General features: G+C 48.6%; 1 protein-coding gene across 2 annotated transcripts; it reads left to right on the forward strand.

The window, feature by feature from the left end:
• The first annotated feature begins 488 nt into the window (after positions 1-488).
• Positions 489-21,309, forward strand: IP6K2 (inositol hexakisphosphate kinase 2). Of its 2 annotated transcripts, XM_040568804.1 has the most exons (6): positions 489-599; positions 14,213-14,496; positions 16,606-16,828; positions 17,540-17,715; positions 19,002-19,177; positions 20,525-21,309. In XM_040568804.1, the coding sequence occupies exons 2-6, from the start codon at positions 14,295-14,297 to the stop codon at positions 21,020-21,022; spliced, it is 1,275 nt and encodes a 424-aa protein (XP_040424738.1). In that variant the 5' UTR covers positions 489-599; positions 14,213-14,294; the 3' UTR covers positions 21,023-21,309. The 2 variants fall into 2 exon arrangements, with proteins under 2 accessions (XP_040424738.1, XP_040424737.1); XM_040568803.1 differs by lacking the exon at positions 489-599 and having other exon boundaries at positions 14,153-14,496.
• Positions 21,310-25,065: the final 3,756 nt, after the last annotated feature.

The following is a 25,065-nucleotide window of genomic DNA, read 5'->3' on the forward strand; positions in this document are numbered from 1 at the left end:
GTTGTCACAGGCCCACCGGCGGGCCGGCACGCAAGCCCTGACTGCTGCAGTGGCACCACGAGGTCCCTCAGGGTGAATTGGGGCAGGGTCGCCCCTATAAGACTTGTGTAACCCTACAGATGTTTAGGGTCTGATGTTTAGGGTGAGCCTAACACGCACAGCCCCATGGGCCTGTGTGGCCTCAGTGCCGGGGCTCCTCCTTGATGGGGAGGCTGGGGAGCCACCGAGGGGGCATTATTTGAGTGTTTTTGGGCCACTATGACTGATTTTGGACAACAAACCGGGGCAAGACCCCTACCACCTCAGCGGGTCCCTGAGGGGGACAAGCTCCCCGCCTCAGGAGGCCTGCGGCGCCCGGGTCCCTCCCGCCCCGCTCCCCTAGCAACAGCGGCAGCTGGCGGCCGCCCAATCAGCGCGCGGCGGCGCGGGCCGAGCCAATGGCGAGGCGGGCCCGAAGGCGGGGCGTGGCCTCGGGCCGGGGTGGGGATGGGAACGGGACGGGGGGGGGAACGGGAGGGGGAGGCCGGCCCCGCGCCGCCATTTTGGCGTCTGAGAAACAAAAGAGGCGAAGCCGCCGCCGGCGCCGGCCCTGACAGCAGGTAACGGCGCGGCCGCCGCTCCGCGGCCCTCCGCCGGCTCCGTGCCCTTCTCAGCGTTCCGGGGGTGGGCTCTGAGGGGTGTGTGGGGAGCCCTCTCCCCACCAAGCTGCGCGGCGTTGGGGTGCTCCGGGGGTGGGTGGTGGTGGCGGTGGCTGGGGCTGGCTGTGGGGTGGGGGAGGGAGGGAGGAAGGGAGGGAGGGTGGGTGGGGTGAGTGGGATGGGACGGGATGGGATGAGGTGAGTGGGATGGGATGGGGTGAGGTGAGGTGAAGGTGGGATGGGGTGGATGGGATGGGATGGGATGCGATGGGGGGTGCTGCCCCAGTGTCACCCCATTTGTGCCCTGCGCCGAGCTTTCAGCCTTATTCTGCCTCGTCCCACTTGGCCCTGCCTCGTCCTGCCCCGTATTGCCTCGTCCTGCCTCGTCCTGCATCGCTGCCCCCGCCAGTGCGGGGCTTCTGGCCCATCTGTGGGAGGCCGCAGTGGTGTAGGTGTAGGTGTTAGCCTGGTTCGTGGAGTCACTGAGGTCGGAAAACCCCTCCGACACGGTCTGGTGTTGGTTTGTGAGGTGTTGGCCGTGTGCGGGATGTGCTGCAGGTTTGGGGTCTGCTTCGTGAAATCGCAGAATGACAAAATAACATGTTGGGGAGCGTTGCGTAACGGGATGTGCCGTTCAGCGACGCCGCTGCGTGAAGTCGGAAGCGCTCGGGGCTGTCTCGCTACGTGCTGCCCCGAGCATTGCGGGCTGCTGCGGCATCCTGCTAACGCGGCTGGGGGCCCTCAGGTCCCCAACAAAAACACTTGGGGTTGGGGCTTTGGAAATCGGCGTTCAGCTAAAGGAAATAAACGTTATCGTTGTTGATAGAATAACAGCCTCTTGGTAGCTACACCCTGATATGTCCTTGGCCTTAATTCCACTGTGAAAAGTACACATGTTGAACACAGATACCTTTCCTGATACAAGCTGGAACTTAATTGCCCTTACTTCTAGTCTGTCATCTTTTACTTTTAGGCGTGTTGCCTTATGTGTCCCATGGCTACTCAGATATTTAAAAAATGCATCCAGTGCGTGTGTGCTTCTTATCCTCATGGACATCTAAGGGGGCCCTTCTGTGCCAAATAATGAAATCAGAATTTTAGTATTTAGTTCTGGAACATTTAAGCTAATGCGACTCCGAGTTAAGCTAATGCGGCTCTGAGTTCTTTTAACTTTTGAGTTAGATGCCATGGGATGTGTTATTGGTATTCAACGTGTGAAATTAAGTGGGAATATTACAGGTCAAATTTGATCCTTGAGAATAAAAAGGTCAGGATTATTTTGGCTTTTTAAATGTCTTGAAGAATTGGTATCCGTGCTCATGGCTCTGTTTATTAAAGATAAATGAACTATTTGTAGCATTTAAAATTGCCTTTGAGTTGTTTTTGCATATTTTCAGGATATATAATATCCTGGAGTGGAGACTGCTTTTATATATACATACATGCGCACACCAGTATGTGTACTTTAAAATGGATTTGCCACCTAATGCTTACTTCTATTTGGGTTCTTTAGCATCTTCCAGACTGTTGTTGTAATTGGTAAATGGAGGGGGGGAGAGGGAGAACAACAGGGGACAACAATTGAACTGCAAACATCCAGGAGTGTTTCTTCTCCTAAAATAATCTCAAGTGACCAGAAGTGTAGCCTGGTGAAGGCTTGCAGAAGGATTTCAGGGAAGAATTGTAAGATGTTGGCAAGGATTATAGCCATTCATGTATACTTCTTTCTAAAAAATTAGGACCTTAAATGGGGCCAAGTAGCTTTTCATAAATTTAGATGCATTAATGTAATTGAAAAGTTCTTCTTCTATCTCTTCTGCTTTTGCTGTTTATATCTTTCTGGAGTCATCTGTTAACTTGCCTGCAGTACTTTGGTTGTACAAATAGCATAAGATTTATGTCGCTATCTCTTCTTGAAGCAAGGTAGATCAGAATCAGCATAACGACGTGGTACAGTAACTTGGGATGAAGCTGGAAATCTGGATAGTGGTCAGACACGTGAACGCGGGGCTGTATGCTCTGAAAAATTCCTTCCCTACCAGTTGCTTGCAAAGAATACTTCAGATTTGTCAGGCATGAGGTTTTGAAAAAGCAGGATGAGAAAAGATGTTAAAGAAAGAAACTCTCAGCCGCCTGTCAGTGGTTGGGCCCGCAGCCAGATCAGTGGTATGGTGACACTTTCTAATTGTCCTCTGATCAGCTGGGGGGTGAGAGAGGATGTTTTTGGGATGACTTTTTTCTTCTGAAGGTTGGGGATAGTAGGCATGCCTTGTCATGAGGGAGAGTGCCTCGGTCTGTCAGCAGTGTTGCCGTGGTCACAAATGTCTGCCTCAGTTTAGGGAAAGGTGGTGGCACAGCAGTGTATGCTGTTGGGCTGATGGTGAGAGAGCTACTGGTGATAGAGACTCCACAAAGAAATTTCACCTAAAGTGATAAATTAAACGGTAGTCACTCTTAATTTTTAAATCTTCACTGTCTAAGTTCAGGGAGCTCAGGTAAAGGTTGGGAATTTGGGGCTGACTGGTATTAAATGTCACTTATTTTGTGATCTTCTAAGGGCATTTGGAAATCAGGAGAGCCGGGTCAGGTGCTCCTCCAGGAAGGCAGGAGCGCTGCTGCAGGGCCAGGGAACAGAGCTGGTGCTTCCCTGAGCTCTGGAGCTGCTCCAGACCCACAGCGTGCGGAGTAAGTGCCTCTGTGGTGTCCCTTTGATGCTGCCCTGCCTGGGGGAGCCGAGCTTCGCGTGGGAGAGATGTGGGGCAGCCATGGCGAAGGCGGGGTTTTGGGGTGAGGTATGGTTTGATGTGGCTTGTGATGCCGAGCCAAGGTATAGCTTCCTCCTTTTGAAGAAGTTCGTTGGTTTCCTTCATATTTCTGTACCAATGTTTAAATACAGAGCCGGTGTGATGGGTAGCAATGCCTTCCAAAGCTGAGATGCTACATCAAAAGGTGGAAAGGGCAGAAGAAGAGACGCAGATAAAAATTTTGACTTGAACGCGCTCAGTACGTCAATATTTTTATATTCATCGTGGGTCTTGTGCATCTCTCGGGCACGGACTAGAGCCACGACACCGAGGCAGCCAGGTATTTTACACTGGTGTGGCCAAACTCGCTGCCTCGCACCCGCTCCGTGCGCTGAGCGGCGGCTGAATGTGCTGACGCTCGGCTCGTCCCTGTTGGCAGGCGGCTGTGCTCGGTGCCTAGGCAACGCGGGTCCGGCTGAGCATCTCCGTGCCTCGCTCCCAGAGCTGAAAATTTTCCATTGCAGGGGAGAGGATTTTTCCTCTGTCTCTAATTCTTTTATCTGGCTTTCCATCTTGCCCAAGGTTAACGCATCTTTGAAACAGTATAGGGATGGTTTTCAGATATTAAGAGGCCACGCTATATGGTTTTAAGGTATAATTGTAGGGGGATATTTCTCTAGCTTTTCTTTGAAATGCCTCAGTACAATGTTATTTGTGGGCTTTTCATAATAACGATTTGGTTTCAAAATAATTCTTTTCTTCCCCTTTGCAAAAAGCTCTGTGACACAACATAATGAGCTGGAAGTAGCCAGAATATTTCTGTTCCTGCAAAGTCTGAATTTCTGCTGATGCAGCGGAAGCAAGATTGTTCAAATGAAGGTTGTTTGCTGATGTTTAATCAAGTGTTTAGGAGCTTGGAATCATCACTGGGTGTTTTATGCTGCCTCTTGACTTGTGTGGGACTAAGTTTCTGAGGTCCTGAGCCTGCCTCTGAAAGCCAGGGTGTGTTGGAATAGGGCAGTGATAACCTTCGTAATAGGTACAGAAAGTACTCTCGCTGTGCTGGCTGTCGGATTCTTAAATTATCTTTGATGACTCTGCACCCGGATCGCTGGTGCGGATGGAAGGTCTTTTACTGGAGGTGGCTGGAGCCAGCAAGTGCCCGGTTTTGCATTGTTTTACTGGAAGAAGTCAAGGTTTGCTCATAAAATGACTTGGGTCTCTGAGAGTCCTGCTTGGTGAAGACAAGCTCTGTGCGTGTGCCGTGATGAATGGTTGGGAGGCAGTGCACGGGCTGGGGTTGGTTTGGAGCTGCGTACATGCTGATCGGCCAATTAGTAGGCCCCACAGAAGCAGTAATTACTGACTTCACACAGCAGCCTGTCAGTGGAACTGCGAGTCTTGGTCCCTGTGTTCTCATCCTGCTGTGCTGACGCTGGAGCTGGAAGGAGCTGATGAGGTGGGGGCGACTCGCTGAAACTGGCTGATGATGCCCCAGGTTGTGGATGGGGCAAGCAAACCCAAGGACAGCAGGTACAGCTATTGGGGCTGTCCTTCCTCGGAAGATCGCATTTGGAAGAAGGAAGCGTTTGGGGGCTTTGTGCCAGAACAAGACTGGTATCACAAGTACCATCGGGTCCGCATTAGAACAGGCATAGCAGAAATGTTGATTTTCTTCCTGAGGCACAGATGGCTCTGACGGCAGTACCCAAATAGCAGCGCGGTGCTGTGATGCAGAAAACTTCAACAGTGCCTGAAACCCTATCAGGAATTGTGGGTGCTGCCTAATTTTGTGCTCACTGAGGATGACAGCTTCCTTCTAACAATTGCTCTTTTGCTTTTCACATATTTTTCCAGAAGAACAGCACATTATCTGTCTTGTGCTTCGGATATACGTTAAGAATGCGATGGCAAATTACCGCTTTAATCTGACGTCAGCCTACAGATGCTAATGTAGTACCTTGTCCTGAAGTGGAACTGCGGGCACGATAGGCATCATCTTGATGTCTCTGAGGTGTTAGCTCTTTCAGAAGGTTGGTTCCATTTAACTAGAGGTTTGAGGTTAAATTTGGTGGATGTGTTCGTACTGAAATAATTAGCTTTGTAACAGGGAATAATACATGTAAGCAAACAATAAAAAATTGGGTTTAGCTCGATATAATTGGCCGGTTTTCTGGAGAGAAGCCTGTGAATATTAAACCAAAGGGAAAGTTCTAGATGAGGGAACAGTGTGTTGGAGAATCACTTCAGAATTCATAGAATTAAATAGTCTCCCAAGGATGAGGGTAAATTGAATAAAGGCTGATTGAGGCACAGCGAGTTGAGTGGTGAGAGGAGGGCTGTCTGAGGCTCGTTCCATTGAAACAAAGCCTTTTACATATTTAACTGTAAATGCCTAATGGTGGTTTCTTGTGTTTAAGAGTGAATAATGATCTAACATCACCGCACAGTTTGATCTGAAAAAATAAAATGGTCTTTCATGAGCTTGATTTTTCCCTGACACATTTTTTTCGAACAGTAGGCTGTTTTTCGGAAACACAGAATTGGAACGTGAGCACAGCATAGATGGTGGTGCAGTAGTGCAGGATTTTGAAGAAAAAATAGTTTTTTGGCAGTCATCCTGTCTGAGTCTTCCCTTTTTGGTTAGTGATGGTGTCTCTTTGAAGGCACTTGCGCCAGCCGTGCTTGCTCGTGCTCTAAAAACTTCCTGTAAAGCAGCGAAGGTCTTTGAGGGCGTAAAAATTATCCTGGTTGTGTCCCAGTTAATGGACTAATAAAGCTAGCTCTTTTTTTTGCGTTATTGAGTGTATTTCAGCCTGCTGGGGTGTGAGAGCAATGCAGCCAAGCTCCTGTGAAAGCTTCCTTTTATGGATTACTGACGTTGATAGGATTTTTGTCAAGTGTTTCTGTACCACTGTTTGAGTATGTAAACTGTGCGAGATGAGGATGGATTAATTCTTCGACAGTAATTACTATGGTAAGCCTGTAATTGGTCCCAGATGGTGTATTGGGAGATCACTGAAAGATGAAAAACGTAAATGTTTTTTAAAAGAAACATTTTTATGTTAGCAGGCATACTTGTACAAAAGGCCCTTGTCCCTTTTCATTGTGTAAATAAAATAATATTGTGGTTTTACTGTGCCGCATTGGAGTCATTCTTGTAAAACTCCTCTCCTGTCCTTATCTGCTCGTGTCCAATCTGTACTTCAGCAAGAAGCACAGTGAAATCACTCTTTTCTGTGTTCTGGAATTAAATTTCTGTAGTGCTTAGGCATCCTGGAAAGGAGCTCATGTTCAAGGTCTTGGGACCTAATTTTATTTCATTATCCCTCTAAGAAGCATGAAAGGGGAAAGAAGAGTGTGTAGAATTGCTGAATCATATATCGTCTCCCTTTAGGATGTGAGTCCAGGCTTTTAGTTGGTTAGAGATGTGTTTTCAGTAGCTTGAAGTGTTTTGAAACAAATGCAGTTTCAAAAGATCCGTTAAATGCATCTCGTGAACCTCAGCTGCTGGGGAATGAAAACTCCATCTGTCATGAGCAGTAAGTAACATCTCAAAGCCAACACTTGAGGAACCATGGCTTGAACTGTGGATGAGCATTTCATGTCTGCTTACTGGCTCTGTCTGGGTTGTTTTTGACCAGTTTCTTCTGCAACGGGTTGCTTTTTTGACCAGTTTCTCCAAAAAGGGACTAAACTTTGTTTGGAGTATGTCGACGGTACAAATGAGTATGCGTATAATTAGGAGGCATGAAATAGGTAACTGTAGGTTGTTGGCACTATTCTTCTTGTAGTTTATTTATAGATTATCTTTGTTTGGCATGGCATTCCTGGAAATTTTGGCTCAAGGAGTTGGACTGGATTTGGACGTGGAAGCTTGAGTTTAAGACCTTTGGAAGGGACTCGATAGCTGCACTTCAGAGCAATTCTCATTTAGGACAACTTGGTCACAATTTCAAGGGCCAATCCGAAACGTGCTGTGTCCTTGGAGGGAAGGGTTGGAAACAGTTACCAGGCTGCCGACTTCATGGTAATGAGAAAGGTGTGGACATGAATTTATTTTAACCTCAGTGCTTGAATTTCGCTTTCTTTTGTGTCTTGAATAACACTTTCACATGTGCAATCCATGCAATTTAGCTATTGCTGTCATATTTTCAGAAGATTAAAGGCTGAATGCTATTCCGGCTTCTCCATTACAAAGGGCAGTATTGTCTTTTTATAGCAACTGGTGTTTTTAGCCACTGGTGCCAGAGTGCTGTTTTAAGATGGATCAGTTTCTAAATAGGAAGTTTAAGTAGCTTAGCTTTGGTGGTTCGGGTTTCGTAGTTTCCATGGCATTTTTACTTGGAAAAGAGGCTAGTTCTTAAATTACACAATCCCTGGAAAAACTGCACGGGTCCGAATTGTGTGTTCTTTTCTGGCTGGGTATGCTTAGTAACCTGTAACTTGGCTTTATTTTAGTTCTAGGGAGATAAAATAACTTTGAGGGGTAAATCTGGCATTTCTCTGCAGCTTTGCGTCTGTAGTTGTTAAGCTTGCAGATTACAAAGGGTGTAGGGAAAGCCAAAAGTGTTGCTTTTTGGTACTTTGTACTCTTTGTACTGAGCACCCAAAATCCGCATTGAGGTTGGAGAAACTGCCTTCCCTGGCTGAGTGGCTGCCCTGTGTGCTTCTGGTAAGAAAAAGCCAGAAGCTCTTGGAGGCTGCCTTGGTTACTGCCTCGCTTTCTAAGACCAAATGCAGGGGAACTGGGCTCTCCTAGTGGTGTAGAGCTGGTTTAAGGTAGGGATGATGGTCCTGCATGAGGAGCAGTGATGGAACATGATGCAAGTCAGGCTTTTGTGTTTGTTTTGTGAAGTTGTATTCAAAAGTCCTGCTGGTATCTGCTACAAGATGTGGTCTGCAGCTGTGGGGTTACAGTTACAGGTGTGAATAACTCTTAACCTGTGGGGCAGTGGCTTTCCCCCATAGTGAATATTGCTGGGATTGGGTTATATTTAAAGGAAAAAAATAGAACTCTGTGTTAAGAGAGTAAAAGGTGATAGTAAAAATATTGCTGATTTTTATTTTAAAAGTCCATTATATGCTGAAAATATACTTCTTTCTGTACATGTGTCAGTACTGGAATGCTTCATCTTTCATTCGTATGTTACAGGTGAAAGTGGTGTTGGCCAGGAAGGGCCCAGCACTCTCCCTGCAGAAGGGGCTCTCTGTAAGAGGTGCTGGCTTACACTCCTGGCTGTGGCAGCCAGTGCCGGGCTGCCCTTCCCTCCTTTCAGTGCGGGGGAAAAAGGTCGAGTGCCTCTAGTGTGACACACCTGACGATGTCCTCAGAGGAGCCTGGGGTATTTCAGGGGGTTCTCCTGCACATTCTAGTTGTTTTAAACACCCCTCAACTTCTTTGTTTTGTTTGGCACTAATTATGAAGAGCTGTAAAACTGGTAAAGGCTTAAAAAATGGTGAAACTTTTTTAGAACTAACTGCTTCCAGCTGTGTTTTGCTTGTCATGTGCCAGTGATGGATGAGCTCTGGCACAGAGCACAGGGTTTTCTTAAAAGCTACTGCCAGTGGGTGTGTTCCAGAATTTATTGCTACGTTCCTCCAATAGCCCAGCAGGAAAAGTGTACACAACTTGGAATGGGAGTGCCTGTAACTGTGCGGAGGAGGGCCGCTGCTGCTGCTTTAGTTTGTTGAGCTGGTGAGCAGGTACTTTCCACCTGACGATAAGTATGCATTTTCGTTGGCGGGAGTCTTTTGTTTGTCTGATGTTAAAAACAGGATTAGATTTCTACCTCAGTGGGCCGAGACTGATAGCTGGTTAGTTCTGTCACTTTCCCAGAAGGGCTTTGCAAGCTTGTTTTGTGTAAACTCTGTTCCAGGATTCATGAATAATTCTGGGTCCCTAGGTCCATCTATTTTGTGTGATTTAGCAAAGGACTTCAAGGAATCTTTTTTCCTTTGGTGAAGTTTTTTCGTTGTCCCAAACTACATCAGTGTGTCGCTGCAATTGCCACCCATTTGATAAGGGCAGATGAGAGGAAAATATATCCTGTGTCAGCACTTCTAAGAAGCGGGTGGTTTCTTCTCTTGGCCTGCCCCAAGCACCTTACGTTCCCCAAGCAGGATTCGCTTTTTTGGATTTTTGCATGGGTGGCTTGCCGTGGGGTGGCGGGGATGAGCCCGTTATTGCAGTGCCTGACTCCCAGCGCCCTCGTGGCTTAGCAGCGAAGGCTAGAGCAGAAATATTTCTGCTTGGGGAACGAAGCACGTGGAGCCTCGGTGTGGAGGAGTCGATAGCTCACTCCTTTAAGTGTTCCTGCTGAGTATTTTTGCAAAGCCTCATGCTTGCTCATCTCTGAGTGCGTGTCCTGGAGACAACTTAGTTATCATTAGATCGATGAATTTGCTGCAGAGGAGCTTAAGTAACGTTGGTTTGCATAGAAACTTGTAGCTCAGCTTTTTTCTTAGTGGTCTCAGTAAGTGGTGTAGTGAGAGGCATCGCAGCCGCTTGGCTTAACGCCGCACTTAACAAAAAGACATTTTTGTCCAATCTAGTCAGTCTTTAAAAGAGAGCTCAGTTGTGAAGTTTTCTGAAATACAGGGTGGAGTGTTGGGGGATACGCTATCCAAATTTGTCAAGGAACCTTGCAAAGACCTACAGCGTGCTGCTGCCGTGTGTCTTTGCTCCTGCATTTAGGGAAAACGAAATGAGAGAAGTAAAAAGCAGCATGCTCGCCTGTCGGGTCTCCCCTTCCTGAGTCTGTGGCTCTTCTCCCTGTGCTGGAAGCAATATTAAATCTGCTGTGCTCCACTTACGTTTCTGCTCTTTGGGGAAGGGCTTTTTGTTTACAGCAAAAAACGTTTTTGGAGACTTTACAGTGCTAGCACACACGTGTAGTGAAGATGACCTTTTCCCTAAAAATCAGTTACCAGAATAAGTGATTGTTTTCTGTAAGCACGCAGAATGTAAGGCTGCTCTCAGCCGTGGCTTTTGGAAGCGTGTTACTCTGTGGGCTCAGCACTTCTACCCTAACGAGAAAAAAATGCTAGAAACTCGCTTTTACTGTTTAACCTTAATTACATTGTTGTTATTCAAGGTAGGAAAGGTTTCAAAAGCATTTTGTGGGGCTGTTTTTACCTTATTTAGAGGTATAATGATCCTGAAAGTTAGGAATCTAGTAAAACAGTTGTGATAAAAGAATGCGGAAGGTGGTTTTTTTTTTCCACCGAGAAACAGCCTATTGTACAGGGCTTGGTTCCTATCCTGTGTGCAGTTTATCTCTATAGTTTTGTATTTCTGACACTGTGTTAAGGTAACTGACTGAGCACTGGAGGATTGGGCTATCCCCGTTCCTGTCTTAAGATCTCGTGGAGTAAAACACACCAGAGCAGCTTCAGTTCATGAGCCAAGCAGCAACTAAAGCGAATGCTAGAAGCAGCTCTTCACTGATGCTAGATTGGGCGCGTGTGCTAATAAAATGGTGCTGTGTGTTTCCGTCACGATGAGCCACAAGTTGTGCAAGAACTTTGAGCCTTGGGCCCATTTAACCAGTCTCACGGCTCTGATATCCCAGCGCTGGGTGCTCCGCGTTGTTGGGTTCACGTCCCTCGCTGCTTGGGAGTGGGAGACTTGCAGTGCTGCTGGCGGAGCAGGAGAGGAGGCTGGCTCTCCTGTGCCACACGAGGGCTTGTAACACACCTGTAACTACTGCAGTTAGGGATGTGGTAGGTTCTTGGTGTGCTTCTTGCTTCAGCTGTGAAGAGTCGTTCTCTCCAGTCGCTGTAATGACTTACCACCGAGACCTGCGGTATAATTCCAGATCTGTGCACAAAGGAGGTGTTGGTCTCACCAGCTTTCCATAACTCTTCCGATGCCGATGTTTGCATGTTCCTCCATCCCTTTTCAGCTGGCATTCTGAGTATTCTTCAAGTTGAGCCGGCTTTCTCTTCGGCTGCTTCAGTGGCTCATGGATTTTCCTCTCTCCTGTTGCTGGCTGTGTGATTTTCTCTTTCCTCAGAACCACTTTGGCTCGGCAGGGTTATCACGTCCTGCAGCAGCTGTGCCGTGCAGGTCGCTGCTCCGTCAGCTTCCCCTTTGCACTGCCCAGTGGGCTGTGGGAAGGCAGGCAGAAAGCTTTGCCTTGTCTGTCTTGCTGCAAAGCTGTCTTGGGTCTCTTGGGAGCTGCGGGTGGCCGCCTGATGTAAAAGTCTGTGCTGGGGGAGCCGGGTTCAAGCAGACTGGTTCAGAGGGCAGCTGTGCATCAGAAAGTCTGCTGTCGCAGGGGCTGGGGGAAGGGGGTTGTTTTTGCGAGCTTGTTGTGCAGGAAGGAGTCGCTGCCTAATTGAGAGCTGTGCTCTCCAGAGGCTGCGTTCGTTAATGCAATTCCGTGTGGGACTGAGCGGAGAATCTGTAATGCCATGAAATACCTGCCAAAGGATGCCGTCACCTGAGATTAATTTTAAAACTCTGCAAAGATGAGTGCGTTGTGGTGTTCTGTTGCTGGTCACTGTCATGCTAGGATGAGAATAAGATGTCATTACACATCACTCTTGTTTTATAGATTGGGGTTTTTGACATCTTTTGCTGCTTACTGTGAGAATGACATTGCTCAAGCTATTGTTGTGTCTAGACAAGTTTGTTTGCCTCCTTCAAGTTACGTCAGGTTTTTCTTAAAATGCTTGACACTTGTGAAGGAATTGCACATCTGCTTTTTTTTTCTGATGTGTTTTTTGAACAAAAGACTCCATCAAAGACACTTTGAAGCGTGTGGTGGTGGGGTAAAGGGCAGAGTACACCGAGCCTGAGTTTAGCGTCTGGGAAAAATGCTGAAAAACAGCTAGCCTGTGCACTTTTTTCTCTGAAGAGCATTGAAAACAAGCTGGTTATAGAATCAGGCGATGTACTACAAAAATCTGAAATATCACTTGAGAGTTGTGCTGTGTTTTTGGAAGACAAACCCAGCAGAGCTTGTTAGTGCAGGCACAGTGAAGTTGTCTTTTCTGATGCGAGTTCCCTCCTTCCTCTCGGTATTCCCGTTTGCCTTGTGGTCATGCCGACCAAGCGCTCTGTGTTTGACTTGCGTAGATGTTTCTAACATTTCTCGCAGCCCGCCTAAATATTGCGTAACGGCTATTTTTGTAATATCAGAACTATAAAAAACCCTCGCTTTGTGAGCCCTTGAATGAGAGGTTGCAGCGTGTGATGTGCTGCCAGGTCCGGGTCTTTCAGGAAAGTGAAGTGGTGCGAGCAGTCAGGGCTGTGCTCCGCGATCCCATCGAGTGCGTGTGCACCATGGCGAGGGATGTTGTCCAGAGCACTTGGGCACCTGTTACAGAGAACTCCCTGAGCTGCTGCTAGTGAGCTCCCTGAAGATGTGTTGGGTAAACAAGGTGGTGTGTTGCCTGTGCCGGAGGTGCTTTGTGCCGGGCGGTGCTTCCTGCAGCAGCAGCCTGCGCAAGGCTCAGCTCCTCGGGCAGCTCTGATGCGGCGGGACCGGGGCTCTCCGGGTGGTAGAGGACAGGGGTGTTGCAAGCTGCTTTTGAACCACTGCAGGTGCCAGTCGGTGTCCGTACCGCGGGGTGAGTGGGAAAGTGGCCTCAGGATCAGCGGCTTGTGAGGAGCGCCCCTTGCAGGGGCGATGCGCTGCGGCGCTGGTGCTGGTAGAGGCACAGCCGTGCTGGTGTAAGGCTCCCTCAGCGCAGGGTCTCACTGTGTGCGCCTAGCCGTGCCTCCCTGCCTCGGCAGCACTGCTCTGGCTTTCACTGGGAAATTCCAGGAGCGGTGTTGGCTCTAAGAGATCCCCATTAAAACTCCGGATTCCTAAAACCACCGCTGCATTGTACAAGTACAGGCGGGTGCGTAGCAGTTCTTTGGCAGCACGTGGCAGAGCCGTGCTGGGGAGTGGAGCAGCTCCCGAGGTGTGTTTGGGGAGCTTGTGCCTTACCCAAGGTGAGCTTGGGGTGGGCTCCCGTGTGTGCAGAGGGGTCCTGCTTGGCAGTGCTCGGTGCCGTGGGGGTCGGGCAGGGCCTGCCCCTCTCTGTGCTGGTGTGGGGCTTGTAGCCAAACGGATTTGGCAGTGGCAGGTGTCCGGCGTGAGGCTGGGAGGCTTTCCCCGCCTGTTGGTTGATGCTGAGGGGGGTGAGGGTGCTCTGGGAGGAGCTGCATGTGATGAAAAACACCAGGAAAGCAGCTGGGGAGGGGAGGCTTGCTGATTCAGTGCTGTTCTTGAGGGTCTTAAAAGCAAAGGGGGAGGAAAAAACCCAGCTAGCTGGTGCGTAGTGAGTAAGCCGGTATTGATCTGTTATCCGTGGGCGCGGGTAAACATTCCGGGAGCTGAGCTGAGCTGAGCTGATCGATGAGGTTCTCTGAGCAGTTGTTTATTTCCAGTAATACGGACCGGGCGGGCTGCAGGTGCTAGCGGCCCTGCTGCGGCCCTGCGGCCTCGGCTCTCCGAGGGGAGTACCGGGGAGGCCAAGCAGAGCCAGAGCCGTGCCCGGGACACCCGGCAGTCCCTGCGTGCAGTGCATTACCGCTCGTGTAACGCACGGCCGGGCGGCGGCGGCAGCTCCGTGATCTCGGGGGGGGGGTGGCTGAGAGCACAGCGCCGGTGGTGCGGGGGGGGGGGGGGTAGGGGGAATGGCCCGTAGCCCCGCCCACCGAGCCGTGGCCACGCCCCCTTGGTTCGTCGGCCACGCCCCCCTCCGCTCGCCATTGGGCGGCGGGCGGTGGGCGGGGCTTGCCGCGGCCCCCTTCTGGCTGCTCCCCCGGCGCGGCCGCAGTGGGGCGGCGGCGTGCGGGGCTGAGCGGGCGCCCTGTGCTTGCCTCCGCAGCCGGCCGCGCTGGAGCCCGCGCCTCGGCCAGCCCCCTGGCTCTCCGCCGCCGTCCCCTGCCTCTGTCTAATGAGCTACAAGGATGAGCCCAGCGTTCGGAGCCATGGAAGTGGAGCACTATTCCAAGGGAGTGTTGCTCGAGCCCTTTGTCCACCAGGTCGGGGGGCACTCCTGCGTCCTCCGGTTTAACGACAAGACCATCTGCAAGCCCCTCATCCAGCGGGAGCACCAGTTCTACGAGACCCTCCCGACGGAAATGCGTAAATTCACTCCGCAGTACGAGGGTAAGTCGCCAACACTTAGCGGGGCTGGGTGCTGTTTCCTCTAACTGCGAGCGTGCCGTGCTCTCTGTTGTCTCTGAAGTCTCTTCTACAGGAAGAGATTTTAGGGTTTTCTTTTTCATGTATTTTGATGTTGTCTGAGGCAGGGTGGAAATGCTTGCCAAGTTGGTGTTTGGGCTGACTAACAGCATTAGAGTAGAGCAGCTCTGCTGGTGATAGCCCATATATCTCCCTTAGGCACAGGTAAGTAGCTAACAGCTTGTAAATGTTCTCAGTAATTCGCTGCTGCTTTTTTTGTGGATTCTTTTTTTTTGCCACTTGTTTAATGTCTGTTTACAGGGATTTAATAAGATTGGTTGCTGGTGTTTTGTGTGAGCTTAGTTGTGGTCTCTTATTTTTGGATGCGTCCTCTCTCTCATTTTGATCACAATAAATACATGTCGGTAAAGTGTCTTGTTAACTATGTGCAGTGTTGTTTCTGCCATTAAGGAAATGAAAATTCATGGCATTGAGGTAGGCAAGGATCAAGTAGCCGTGATGAGGCTGAGTCAGATGTTATGTAGGAGTGGAAATTCCAGTTCTCCTAAGCGTTGCGCTAGTTAACAGAAATACTTCTCTTTCCCATTGGTATTCCATCCACTGCTGCCTAGTGATTAATAAATAATGACCGAAGCATTTTTTAAACGGAGCTGCTTTTTAAAGCACACTGACTTTAACAGCTGTAAGGGTGACCGAGTTTTGCATACTGTTTGTAAAACTGGTGGAAGACTTCAGAGGAGATGTCGCAGAGTTATGCTCCCTGCGTGCTTACAGAGACGTTCTGGCACATCGTACTACACGTTCTGTTGGACTGGAAGAAAATGTGGTCGTTGAATGATACTTTTCACAATGTAATAGAACAATTGTACCAGTGTGTGTGGCTTTTGGGGGAGTGTGGGGAGGGATAAGGGGCCTCACTTGGTCCTTCTCTGTTATTTTTTCCAGGATAAAGCCAAAGGCCATTTGCTGGCTGGTTTTCCCCCTTTTTTCCTGTTGTCCTTTCCTTTGTGGCAGCAGGACTGTCAGTCAGAGCTTCTGCACTCCCTGCCCCAGCTACTGTAGGTCTCAGAGCCGCCTGCCCAGCTCAGAAGTGCCACTCTCTCACCGAGACCTCTCCCCTCTGGCCTAGTGATGAGCTGCAAGAACTGTGCAGATTGATTCTTTTGAGAATAAAGAGAGAGGACTGAAAAATAAAATTGAAAGACAATTCAGACAATCGTTATGGCTCCTTTGCTAAGTGTTGAAATGTGCTAATGTGGCACTAAGGGCATGTGACAGAGCGCTCTGCTAAGACTCTTAAGACGCAGCGTAGTGCTCTAGAGACTCTTGAGAGGGAGGATGAGAAGGAAGTGCTTTCAAGGTTCACCTTGTGTCTGTGTACCAGTCAGATTTGTTCTGTATTGCATTCTGTTATTTATTTCACGAGACTGCTGCATTACCAGTATCAATAAAATATATTCCGAAACAGAGGAGAAAATGTATAATTAAACGTGGTGATTCTAAGGAGAAGCGTTTGGACTAGTTTCTATTGTAATGCGATGTTTTCTTGTGTTGTTACCCTGCTTGCAAGTCTTTCCTTTCCCCTGGGGTTCTGTTAACCAGATCTTGTTTGGATAAGTGCTCTTTGTTTTGCTGCCATGCAAAACTTGCAGCTTTTGGTGTTTTTTTGTGCAGGTCACTTCTCACTGCAAGATGTTAACACATGCTTTACATCTCACTTAGGGTCAGACCAGTCAGGTTTTTCAAATTAATAAAAGCTTTTATTAATTGAAATTGTCTCCTGTTATTATTTGATTCTTAATTAATTCTGCATCAGAGAGAGAAAAGAACTTTTTGTATCGTTGTCTTGTTAATGTGATGAATTGTCTTTTGTGGGGTGTCATTTTTGTCTAGGTCTTTTGATATTTGTTAGGTTGACAGATGAGGTTTGGCCTGTGGCGAGATAGAAACTAAGGACAAGGGTAAGAGAAACAAACCAAAAGTTGCTCTATTCTCAGTGTAACACTACCTGTTGTAAAGGGCTCGCTCCTCACTTCAGCAGTTCACAGCTTCTTATGTTTTCTCTCTCTTCAGGTGTGGTGTCAGTGAGCTTTGAAGAGGATGAAGATGGAAACTTATGTCTAATAGCATATCCGTTAAATGGGGACCACGATAACTTGGAAAACTTAGATAATTCTGACTGTGAACCCAAAAGTAAGCTGTTGCGATGGACTAACAAAAAGACAATGTTGTTAGAAAACGAGAAGATATCTAAGGAATGGGTACGACAGCACAGGAAAGAGGAAAAAATGAAAAGGTAGGTTTGCTAGGGAGAACTGGACTGCAAAGTGTTAAAGCAGAACGTTTTTTTCCTGCCAAACTGGGATGTGATCTCCAGAACTCCAGAGAATTCTCCAGACCTCTAGCTTTCAGTTTCTTTTCACATTTTGTTTTTCCTGATCTCAGTGCAGTCAGGGTTAGTAGTGAAACTACTTTGTGCTCAGCCTGCTAGCATATTGAGTCCTCTTTGCTGTGATCAGTTGATAAGGGCTTTCCAGTGTTGGACAATATATATTACAAACAAACCACCACAGTTCTGCTGTACTGGAGGATCCTGCTTTGTCCCTGTTAGTGATGCATTCCCCCCCCCCATTTACAATAATTGTGACCACTCTGAACTCTGAGCTGTGATGCATTGTGCTAAACCACTGTCCTTAGCAAAGGGTAGACCTTAGAGTATCTCTTATTTCTGCAGAAGTAGCTCAGATAAAGAATGTACAAATAGAATTACCAGATGTTCTGTAACATGACTCGGCTGTATGCTAGTCTGTACTAATGTGGAAGTAGCTTTACAAAGGTTGATACATCACTGATTTGGAAGTTGTCCAGATGTACAGAAAGCAAAACAAAACTTAGGCTAGCTGTTGGTGAAGGTGAGCAAAATAGATCAAAAAGTTAAACCCACTGATGAACCTTTCGAGGAGCTTGTTTTGGAATTTTACTCTAATGTACTGCTTCTGTTTTCTAGTCACAAATTGGAAGAAGAATTTGAGTGGCTGAAGAAATCTGAAGTTTTATATTATACTGTAGAGAAAAAAGGAAATGTCAGTTCACAGTTTAAACACCATAATCCTTGGAGCATGAAATGTCACCAGCAACAGTTACAACGGATGAAGGAAAATGCAAAACATCGGAATCAATATAGTATCCTTTCCTGAAAAGACCTCATGACAATGGAATGAGAAGGGCTCTGCTTTTTATTTCTTGGACGTGACAGATAAAATACTCAGCACAGGCTTAACTGTAATCCAGAGAGACTCTGTGAAGCAGTCGTTTACTTGGTGACTTTGAAGGGATCGCCAACTCCAAAACACAGGCTTTTGCAGCATGTAGTAAAGTAGCTAGGCTAAGAAATCCAAATAACTTGATTTAAATCCATATACTGTGCATTAGTTAGTGGAAAGGCTTTATAGTATGCTGTGTTTGGGATCTTCCACAAAACCAGTTTATTAGTGTAAGCTTTCAAGGGAGAATAGTTCTGTGGCTTTTTTTTCAGTGGCAAGAACCACGAATATTTGTGTTCAGTATTGGTGATCTTAAAAACAAGCTTCCTCTTTGCTTTTCCAGCAACTTCTCAGTGTTGCTTTAAATATAAGGGATAGGGTGTTCTGATGCAAGGAGTTGTCTGCTTCTAGTAGTCTCCTCATAGTGAGACTTTTTGATAAAGAGAAGTTGGATATAAACTGTCAGGATGGGAGTAAAGAAAAAAGTGACAAAGTGCAAAAGCTGAAGCCCACTTCTGGGCTCTGCAGCTGTAGGTAAACATCTCTCCCCCGTGCATCCTTGGGGGGTTATTGCTGTACGCAGGCTTGCATGCAACCAGTAAATCCTGCAAAAATATTAGTATCTATTCACTTTTGTAAGCAAATTCCCCTATGTGAGGAGTTCTGGTGAATGACTTACCAGAACAACTCGGTGACTAAAACTGTTCAAATTGGTAGAAAGTACTTGATGGCTGTTATCGTCATGGCTTCACTGGAGGTGATTATTGAATTATCTAAGTACTAGTGTGTAATGTCTCTGAAACAGATAGCAAATGTTCTGAAGTATTTTTGAACTTTGGCATTTCAGATGTGGAAATGCTTCAGCGTTTTTTCAGTAGGAACTGAAGCACATGCAATCTTAATTTCCCACAAAAGAAGATAAGTCTTCTGCTAAGTAGGCAATACTTCATAATTCCAAGTCTGGCTTATCTGCCAGATCATGTTTTTGTGTGACCTAGTTATATTTTTCCCACTTGATGTAGAAAATCACTTGTCTTTTTTTAGAGACCATTGGAACTGGGAATAGATATCCACTATGATACCAAGTCTTAGCTAAGTTTTGATAGGCTACTGTATACTTGGTGTGCTTAGAATGAAGACTGCGACACTAAAATCTGTCTGTAATAAGCTGTATTCTGTTGTGAGGGTTGTTCCTTAACTAGTCAGAATTCATTTTGCTGGAAAACCTGACATCTCGATATGAAGTACCATGCGTGTTGGACCTTAAAATGGGAACCCGACAGCACGGAGATGATGCATCAGAAGAGAAGAAGGCTAATCAGATTCGCAAATGTCAGCAGAGTACATCAGCTGTTATTGGAGTCCGAGTTTGTGGCATGCAGGTGAGAGGAATTATGTGCAAGGGGACAAGCTTGCACCCGTTTCTCTTGGTGTTTTTTTTGGCTTAGGTAGTAACCCTGTGTGTTGCTGTCCTTGAGATGCTGTGCTTCATTCCCTTCCACCAGTTGAAGGTGGCAGCATCTGCAGGAGCAGCCTGTAGCACCTTCTGCATCCCAGTGATTGTGTTCTCTGAGCAAGGAAACAGACTCCTGCTCCATAACAGTAGCTGAAAAATGTGTAGTAAAATTATTGATGTGGTTAACATCTTAGGATAGCATAAGAAACAATTGAAGGTCTGTTGGCACATGTGTTTTAAATAAAATGCGGAAATTTGCCAAAATATTAACTAGTAGTTAGGTCCGTCTTGCAGACTTTGCAAAGCCATAGATCTTTCAGGGCTTAAAGTGGAGTTGTTGTGAAGTGTTGACAAGAAGTGGATTAAGAAGCATGACAGAACTATCGGTCAAACAAGATAGATGTGTGGACTTTCACCTGAGTTGTTTACTTGTTTCTGTATTCCTAGAGTGACAAGTGGGAAACAACTTGTTTGTTTTCGAGGCTTTTCTGAAGCCTCTCTCCTCCCATCCAGTAGATTCCAGGAATGCCAGCAGTGTTTGCTAGGACTTGTTCCACAGCATGACTCTTGGCATGTTTGGTGTTCAGCTCGCTGTTTCAGTTCGGAGAAAAGCACGAGGCAGAAACAGAAGTGTGAGAGCTGCGTTTCTAACTGCAGGGCTGGCTTGTCAGTTCGTTTTCCAGTGTAGACCTGTGGTGGAAAACAGAGGCACCTGCAATCCTTACGTGATGTAGATACTTTGGCATTAGTGAGCTGTGTGATGTATAGAACACTCTACTATAGGAAGGAATCTTCCTGCAGGAGCAATTCTGACTTCTTTGAAATACAGAGGATTATGGGGCACACCTTGTCTTGTGAAGTGGTGGTTGCTGTCACTTAGAGCCCAGCATTCTGGGACTCGTGGTGTGCCTATGAGCAGAGGCAGGTAACGAACTGAGTGAGTGGCTGTGGTACAAGCTGGAGCTTGACTTTGGAGATCTTGGCCACAGCTTTCCTAATCTCACTTAACCTCCCCATTCTTACATTCCAAGTGGAAAAGCTCAAATCTAAACTGAAGGAATTTTCCACTTCCTCTGTGCCTCCAAGCTCCATAGACACGGCTGGATCTGTTGTTGCTAACAGTTTCTGTAACTACGAGAGCAGTTTTAAGAGCAGTACCTTGTCTTGTAAGAGCTTTGCATAGCATGTCTCCCACACCTTGCCCCCATGTCTTCGCATAAGTGTTGCCAACAATTTTAACTCTTCTTTTCCCTTGTGTCCTTGAAACATGCAGGTCTACCAGGCAGGCACTGGCCAGCTAATGTTCATGAATAAATACCACGGAAGAAAACTCTCAGTCCAAGGATTTAAAGAAGCACTTTACCAGTTCTTTCATAATGGCAAATACCTGCGCAGGGAACTCTTTGAATCTGTTATTAAAAAACTGACTGAACTCAAGTCTGTCCTGGAGAAACAGGAGTCTTACCGCTTCTATTCGAGCTCCTTGCTGATCATTTATGATGGGAAGGAAAGGCAGGAAGTCGCTGTTGACTCAGACCCAGAGGACTTGGAGGACCTTTCAGAGGAGTCTTCAGATGAGTCAGCAGGAGCATATGCCTACAAACCCACTGCTAGTACTGTTGATGTTCGCATGATAGACTTTGCCCACACAACCTGCAAGTACTATGGAGAAGATAGCGTGGTACATGAGGGCCAAGACACGGGTTATGTTTTTGGACTTCAGAATTTAATAGATATTATTAAAGAAATAAGAGACGAAAGTAGCGAATAAACAGTGTGAATGCACAGCGGTAGAAAGCACTATTGTGACTCTTTGTATTCCAAAATTATTGGCCACTTTCTGGTGGTAGGAATCTTTACAGGCTCTGCAGGGATGGTCCCATCAGAGTCAGACTTGTTCGGAGGGCATTTACTTATATTGGTGCTGGACCTAGCACTGGCAAAACTTGGTATCCTTATTTATTTTAACTTTCTTAAACATTCCATATTTGATTACTCAGATACCTCTGTTATCCCTGTGTGTATACGTTCCAATAAAATTCTTTTTGTTCATTGTAAGTGCTGCTTCTGTCGTTGCTGCTGGCTGAGGAAGAGGTGAAGTTCCGAGATCTTCCTGGGTGCGTAATGCAAAGGCAGCGTAAAACCAGCATGGCTCACCTGGCTCGATACGCTGCGTGCAGAATAACATCACTTCTGGGCTTCCTCTCAAGAACGATGAGCAAGTCCAGTGGAGAGCTGCCAGTCTGGCCAGGGGCTGGAGCACCTGCCTTTGAGGAGAGGCCAAGGAACAAGGCCTCTGTAGGTCAGGGAAAGAAAGACAGCTCAGAGCAACCAAACACACAAAGGCTGGATGGAGACCTCCAGAGGTCTCCCAGCCAGAAAAAAAAAAAAAGTGACTTTAAGTGAGAACTTGTCTTTTAAAATAGCCAACAGGCTGTTTCCAATTTCAGGACCTTGTAAACTGAATCCCCTGCTGTGTAACCCGTTTCTATATACATTTTCTTAATCTAGGCTGAGCCAAGGCATACGTAAGAGACTCCTACAGGATTAGCTGTTACAGCAGCTCCCAGGGCAGGGCTGCAGAGCCTGAAAGTTACCCTAAGTAGCTTAAAATCTTACTCGGGACAAATAGGTGGGAAGAAGTGTCAAAAGGTGAGAAGACAGCAAATAACGGCACCAAAGATAAGAGTAACTCCACTTTTCCTTTTGGAAGAGGCCTGTTTGTTTATCTAGCCGTTATTTATCTAGCCATTTTTTGCTGGCTGACTTCTCCCCTTGGGCAGCTTGCAAGTCATGGTGATAGCGCAAATGGGAAGCGGGCTGTGAGGAGGGCGCAGGAGCACAGGAATGCTGTTGCTTACTGCAGTTGTTCGGAATAAAGCAGCGAGGGCATGCAGAAATAAAGGGGTTGTGGAGTTGGGGTGGTGCTGGGGTACTCTTCCCCGGCCCATCCTCTGCCCACAGGCGTGCCAGGGCAGGGGGACATGGGGAAGGCCCCAGGTACTGGGGTGGGAGGTCGTCGTCCTGAGTCCCTGGGTACCCCTCAGTGTCTGGAGGGAGCATGTGATCGGCAGGGCAACAGTCGGGCTGTTGCTATCGGCTTCTCCCGTTCAAAGTCTGTCTGCTGGCTGTCCTGTGCTCTTTTGTACTTTTCTAAGAGGTTTTTTACCTTTACTCTTGCAACATGAGTTGGTGGTTGCTTTTCTTGTTTGTTCCATAGTACCTGTGCACAAACTGCTGTTGGTATTAAAGGGTTTTTTGTTTTGCGGTCACCCTGCTGTTCTGTGGCTGCACTTGGAGGTGGGGGGATTCCACAGGAGGCAGGTTTGTCCATCACTCCCATGCCATTTTGTGCTTCATGAGTCTCTGTGCTCAGCCCTGCTAAGCTGCTCCTGCCCTGAGCTGTGAAAATGCCCAGGGAGGGGGCTGGGGCCGTGGGCTCCGCGTGCTTTTGGGTTGCAAAATGCTTTGGGCGATGATCAGCGAAACTCCCTGCCGTCCCTCCGTGCTGTGCCCCAGGTGTGAGTCAGTGCCGGGAACCAGGAGGGGGACTGGGAAGCAGGAGGAGGATTGCTTGAAGCAATGTGACGTTTACTTTCGGGTTCTGCTGCGCAGGCTGCGGTGCCCTCTGCTAACAAGCTAATGCCGAGCCTCCTGGCAGGCGCTGCAGTCACCCAGTGCCACCGCGGAATATAAATAAGCCTGCCTGTGCAGATTCATCTGATACACGGTTTGACTTTGTAGTCTGAAATTAGCAGGGATAAAGTCCTCTAATGTACTTGTGTTACGTATGAACTCTGGAGGGAATTCATAAAATCCGATGAGAACAATCGCATTTGCTCTGATGCAAGCTGCCTCCTCAACAAGCCCTCTTTGTTCTGCTGCTCGCAGGCAGGGCTCTGCCCGGGGAGCGGCGTAATGGGGCTTGAGACTTCTCCGAGTCCTACAGTGCCCGCTGTCAGCCCTGGAGCAGTTGGGGTGTGTGATGGCAACTATCTGGGTGCAATGGGTGCGTGAGAACAGGGGGAGATGGACCTCGCTTCTCCCTGCTTAAATCCTTCTGCCAATCCTTTTGCTTGACAGAGAAGCAAAGACACGGTTGGGGAGCGGGATGGGGAGAGCAGGGGCAGCTCTTCTTTTAGATGCTTTAAAAGGAGCAAGATCAAAATGTTGGGAGGAAGACGTCCCTCGCTTGCCCGTGATCTAAGCCCCTTCTTGTGCTGGCGCTTGGCCCAGCCCATGTCCTCCAGGGTTAACGCGGGGGCGACCCAGACAGCGAGCGGCTCTGAATGGAACATTATCCTGCAAAGTTCAAGAGCGGGGCTGTTTTCCTTCCATGCTGCTCTGCACAAATTCCTCCAAGCAGTTCCTTGTGTTTGTGGAAAGTGAATTACGTAAAGCTGGGCCTCGGCAGCAGCAGGGCTCCTGCTGGCACCCCTGGGCGCGGGGCTCTCAGGGACTGTCCTGCCTTTCCCTGGGGCCGTGCACGCCCAGAGCGAACACTTGTCCTGTCTTGCTCCCTTGGGACCAGGGTGGCCGCCCTCTGCCCTGGAGCTGTGTACTTGTGCAAGGCTTTTCTTCCAATGCTCCTGTTTTGCTCCTGTTTTTCCAACATCAGCACAGGGCTGATGCTGGCAGGCAGCAGCAGGCTGACCTTGTGCTCTGGAGATGTCCCCTCCTGGCCGGAGGGACACCCACGTGTCACTGCAGGTACCAGGGAGGAAACCTAAAGCGGAGTAGCCCTCTTCCTGTGGCTGTAGAGCAGAGAGAGCTGCAGACCGAGCACTGCCTTGGCTGAGGGTGATGTTGAGTGCACGTCCCTGCTCCCCTGACCCCTTCCTCGTGGCGCCGCTGGCTCCCCGGTGTCTGGTCTCCTCCCCGGCCACTTCCTGATGCTCAGAGGAGACCCACCTTTTCCTGCCAGCCCTCCTGAGCACCCCGCCTTCCCTCCTGCTGCTGCCTGATGGCATTTTGAGGGGCCAAGGGAGGTGCAGCGCCTGGTCCAGGAGCCGGGCACCCGCAGCCCCGCTGCCTCCCCGCACGATGCTGCGCCGGGCTCACGGGGACCACTCATTACACAAATAGGTCACTTTTAGCCCAAAAACTGGGGCAGGAGGCGGCTGCTGGGAATCGCCACGGGTCGGCTGGATGGAGATGAATCGCATTCCTGTGGCCGGAGCTGCGAACCAAGCCCCGCTTCAATGGCGGGGACCTGCCAGCAGCGTGTCCCTGGCACTCGTGGCCCGGGCGTCCCCAGGCTGTGGAGGAGGTCCCGCGGCGCAGGGCAGCCCCGTGCGGGGTGCTGTGGCTGGCAGGGCCGGGCGGCTTCCCCCGGCTGGGTCCCTGCCAGCAGACAGCGCCAGGCAGCACAGAGCAAGAGCAAAACGTTTCCTCAGCGCTGCGATGCCCGCCTGAGCGTGCATCCCCCCAGCCTGCAAAGTGCTGCGCCCCGGCAAGGCACAGGGCACGTCCCGCTGTGGTGTCTAACAGTGCCGGATTCAGGTTTATGTAACCGGGGCAATAAAACTGGTTTCGAGCCATTTCCACAAGACCATTAACTGGGAACAGAAACTGCTACCCTGCGGCAGAGCGAGGCGTCAGGCTGTGCCCCAGCCAGCAGTGCCGCCGCCAGGGGACGAGCTGGGGTGTCGCGGCTGCACGTGGCAATCCCCGAGGGCATCCACGAGCACCCACAGCCATATGCCATAGCGGGGCTGGGACATCCATCTGTCCCACACGTGTCCGTCCGTGGCACTGGGAGCTGAGGGTCCTGTGCTGGTGCTTGCCCGGTGCCGCAGCCCGGAGTCCCCTGGG

Source organism: Cygnus olor, chromosome 10 (assembly GCF_009769625.2).
Source record: "Cygnus olor isolate bCygOlo1 chromosome 10, bCygOlo1.pri.v2, whole genome shotgun sequence".
NCBI lineage: Eukaryota > Metazoa > Chordata > Aves > Anseriformes > Anatidae > Cygnus > Cygnus olor.

Excerpts from the sequence above, each read along its gene's own strand:
- IP6K2 (XM_040568804.1), top strand. The coding sequence starts at position 14,295 with ATGAGCCCAGCGTTCGGAGCCATGGAAGTGGAGCACTATTCCAAGGGA. Across the intron at positions 17,716-19,001 it reads AAAACATCGGAATCAATATA|AATTCATTTTGCTGGAAAAC; the intron begins GTATCCTTTCCT and ends TTAACTAGTCAG. Across the intron at positions 19,178-20,524 it reads TCCGAGTTTGTGGCATGCAG|GTCTACCAGGCAGGCACTGG; the intron begins GTGAGAGGAATT and ends TGAAACATGCAG.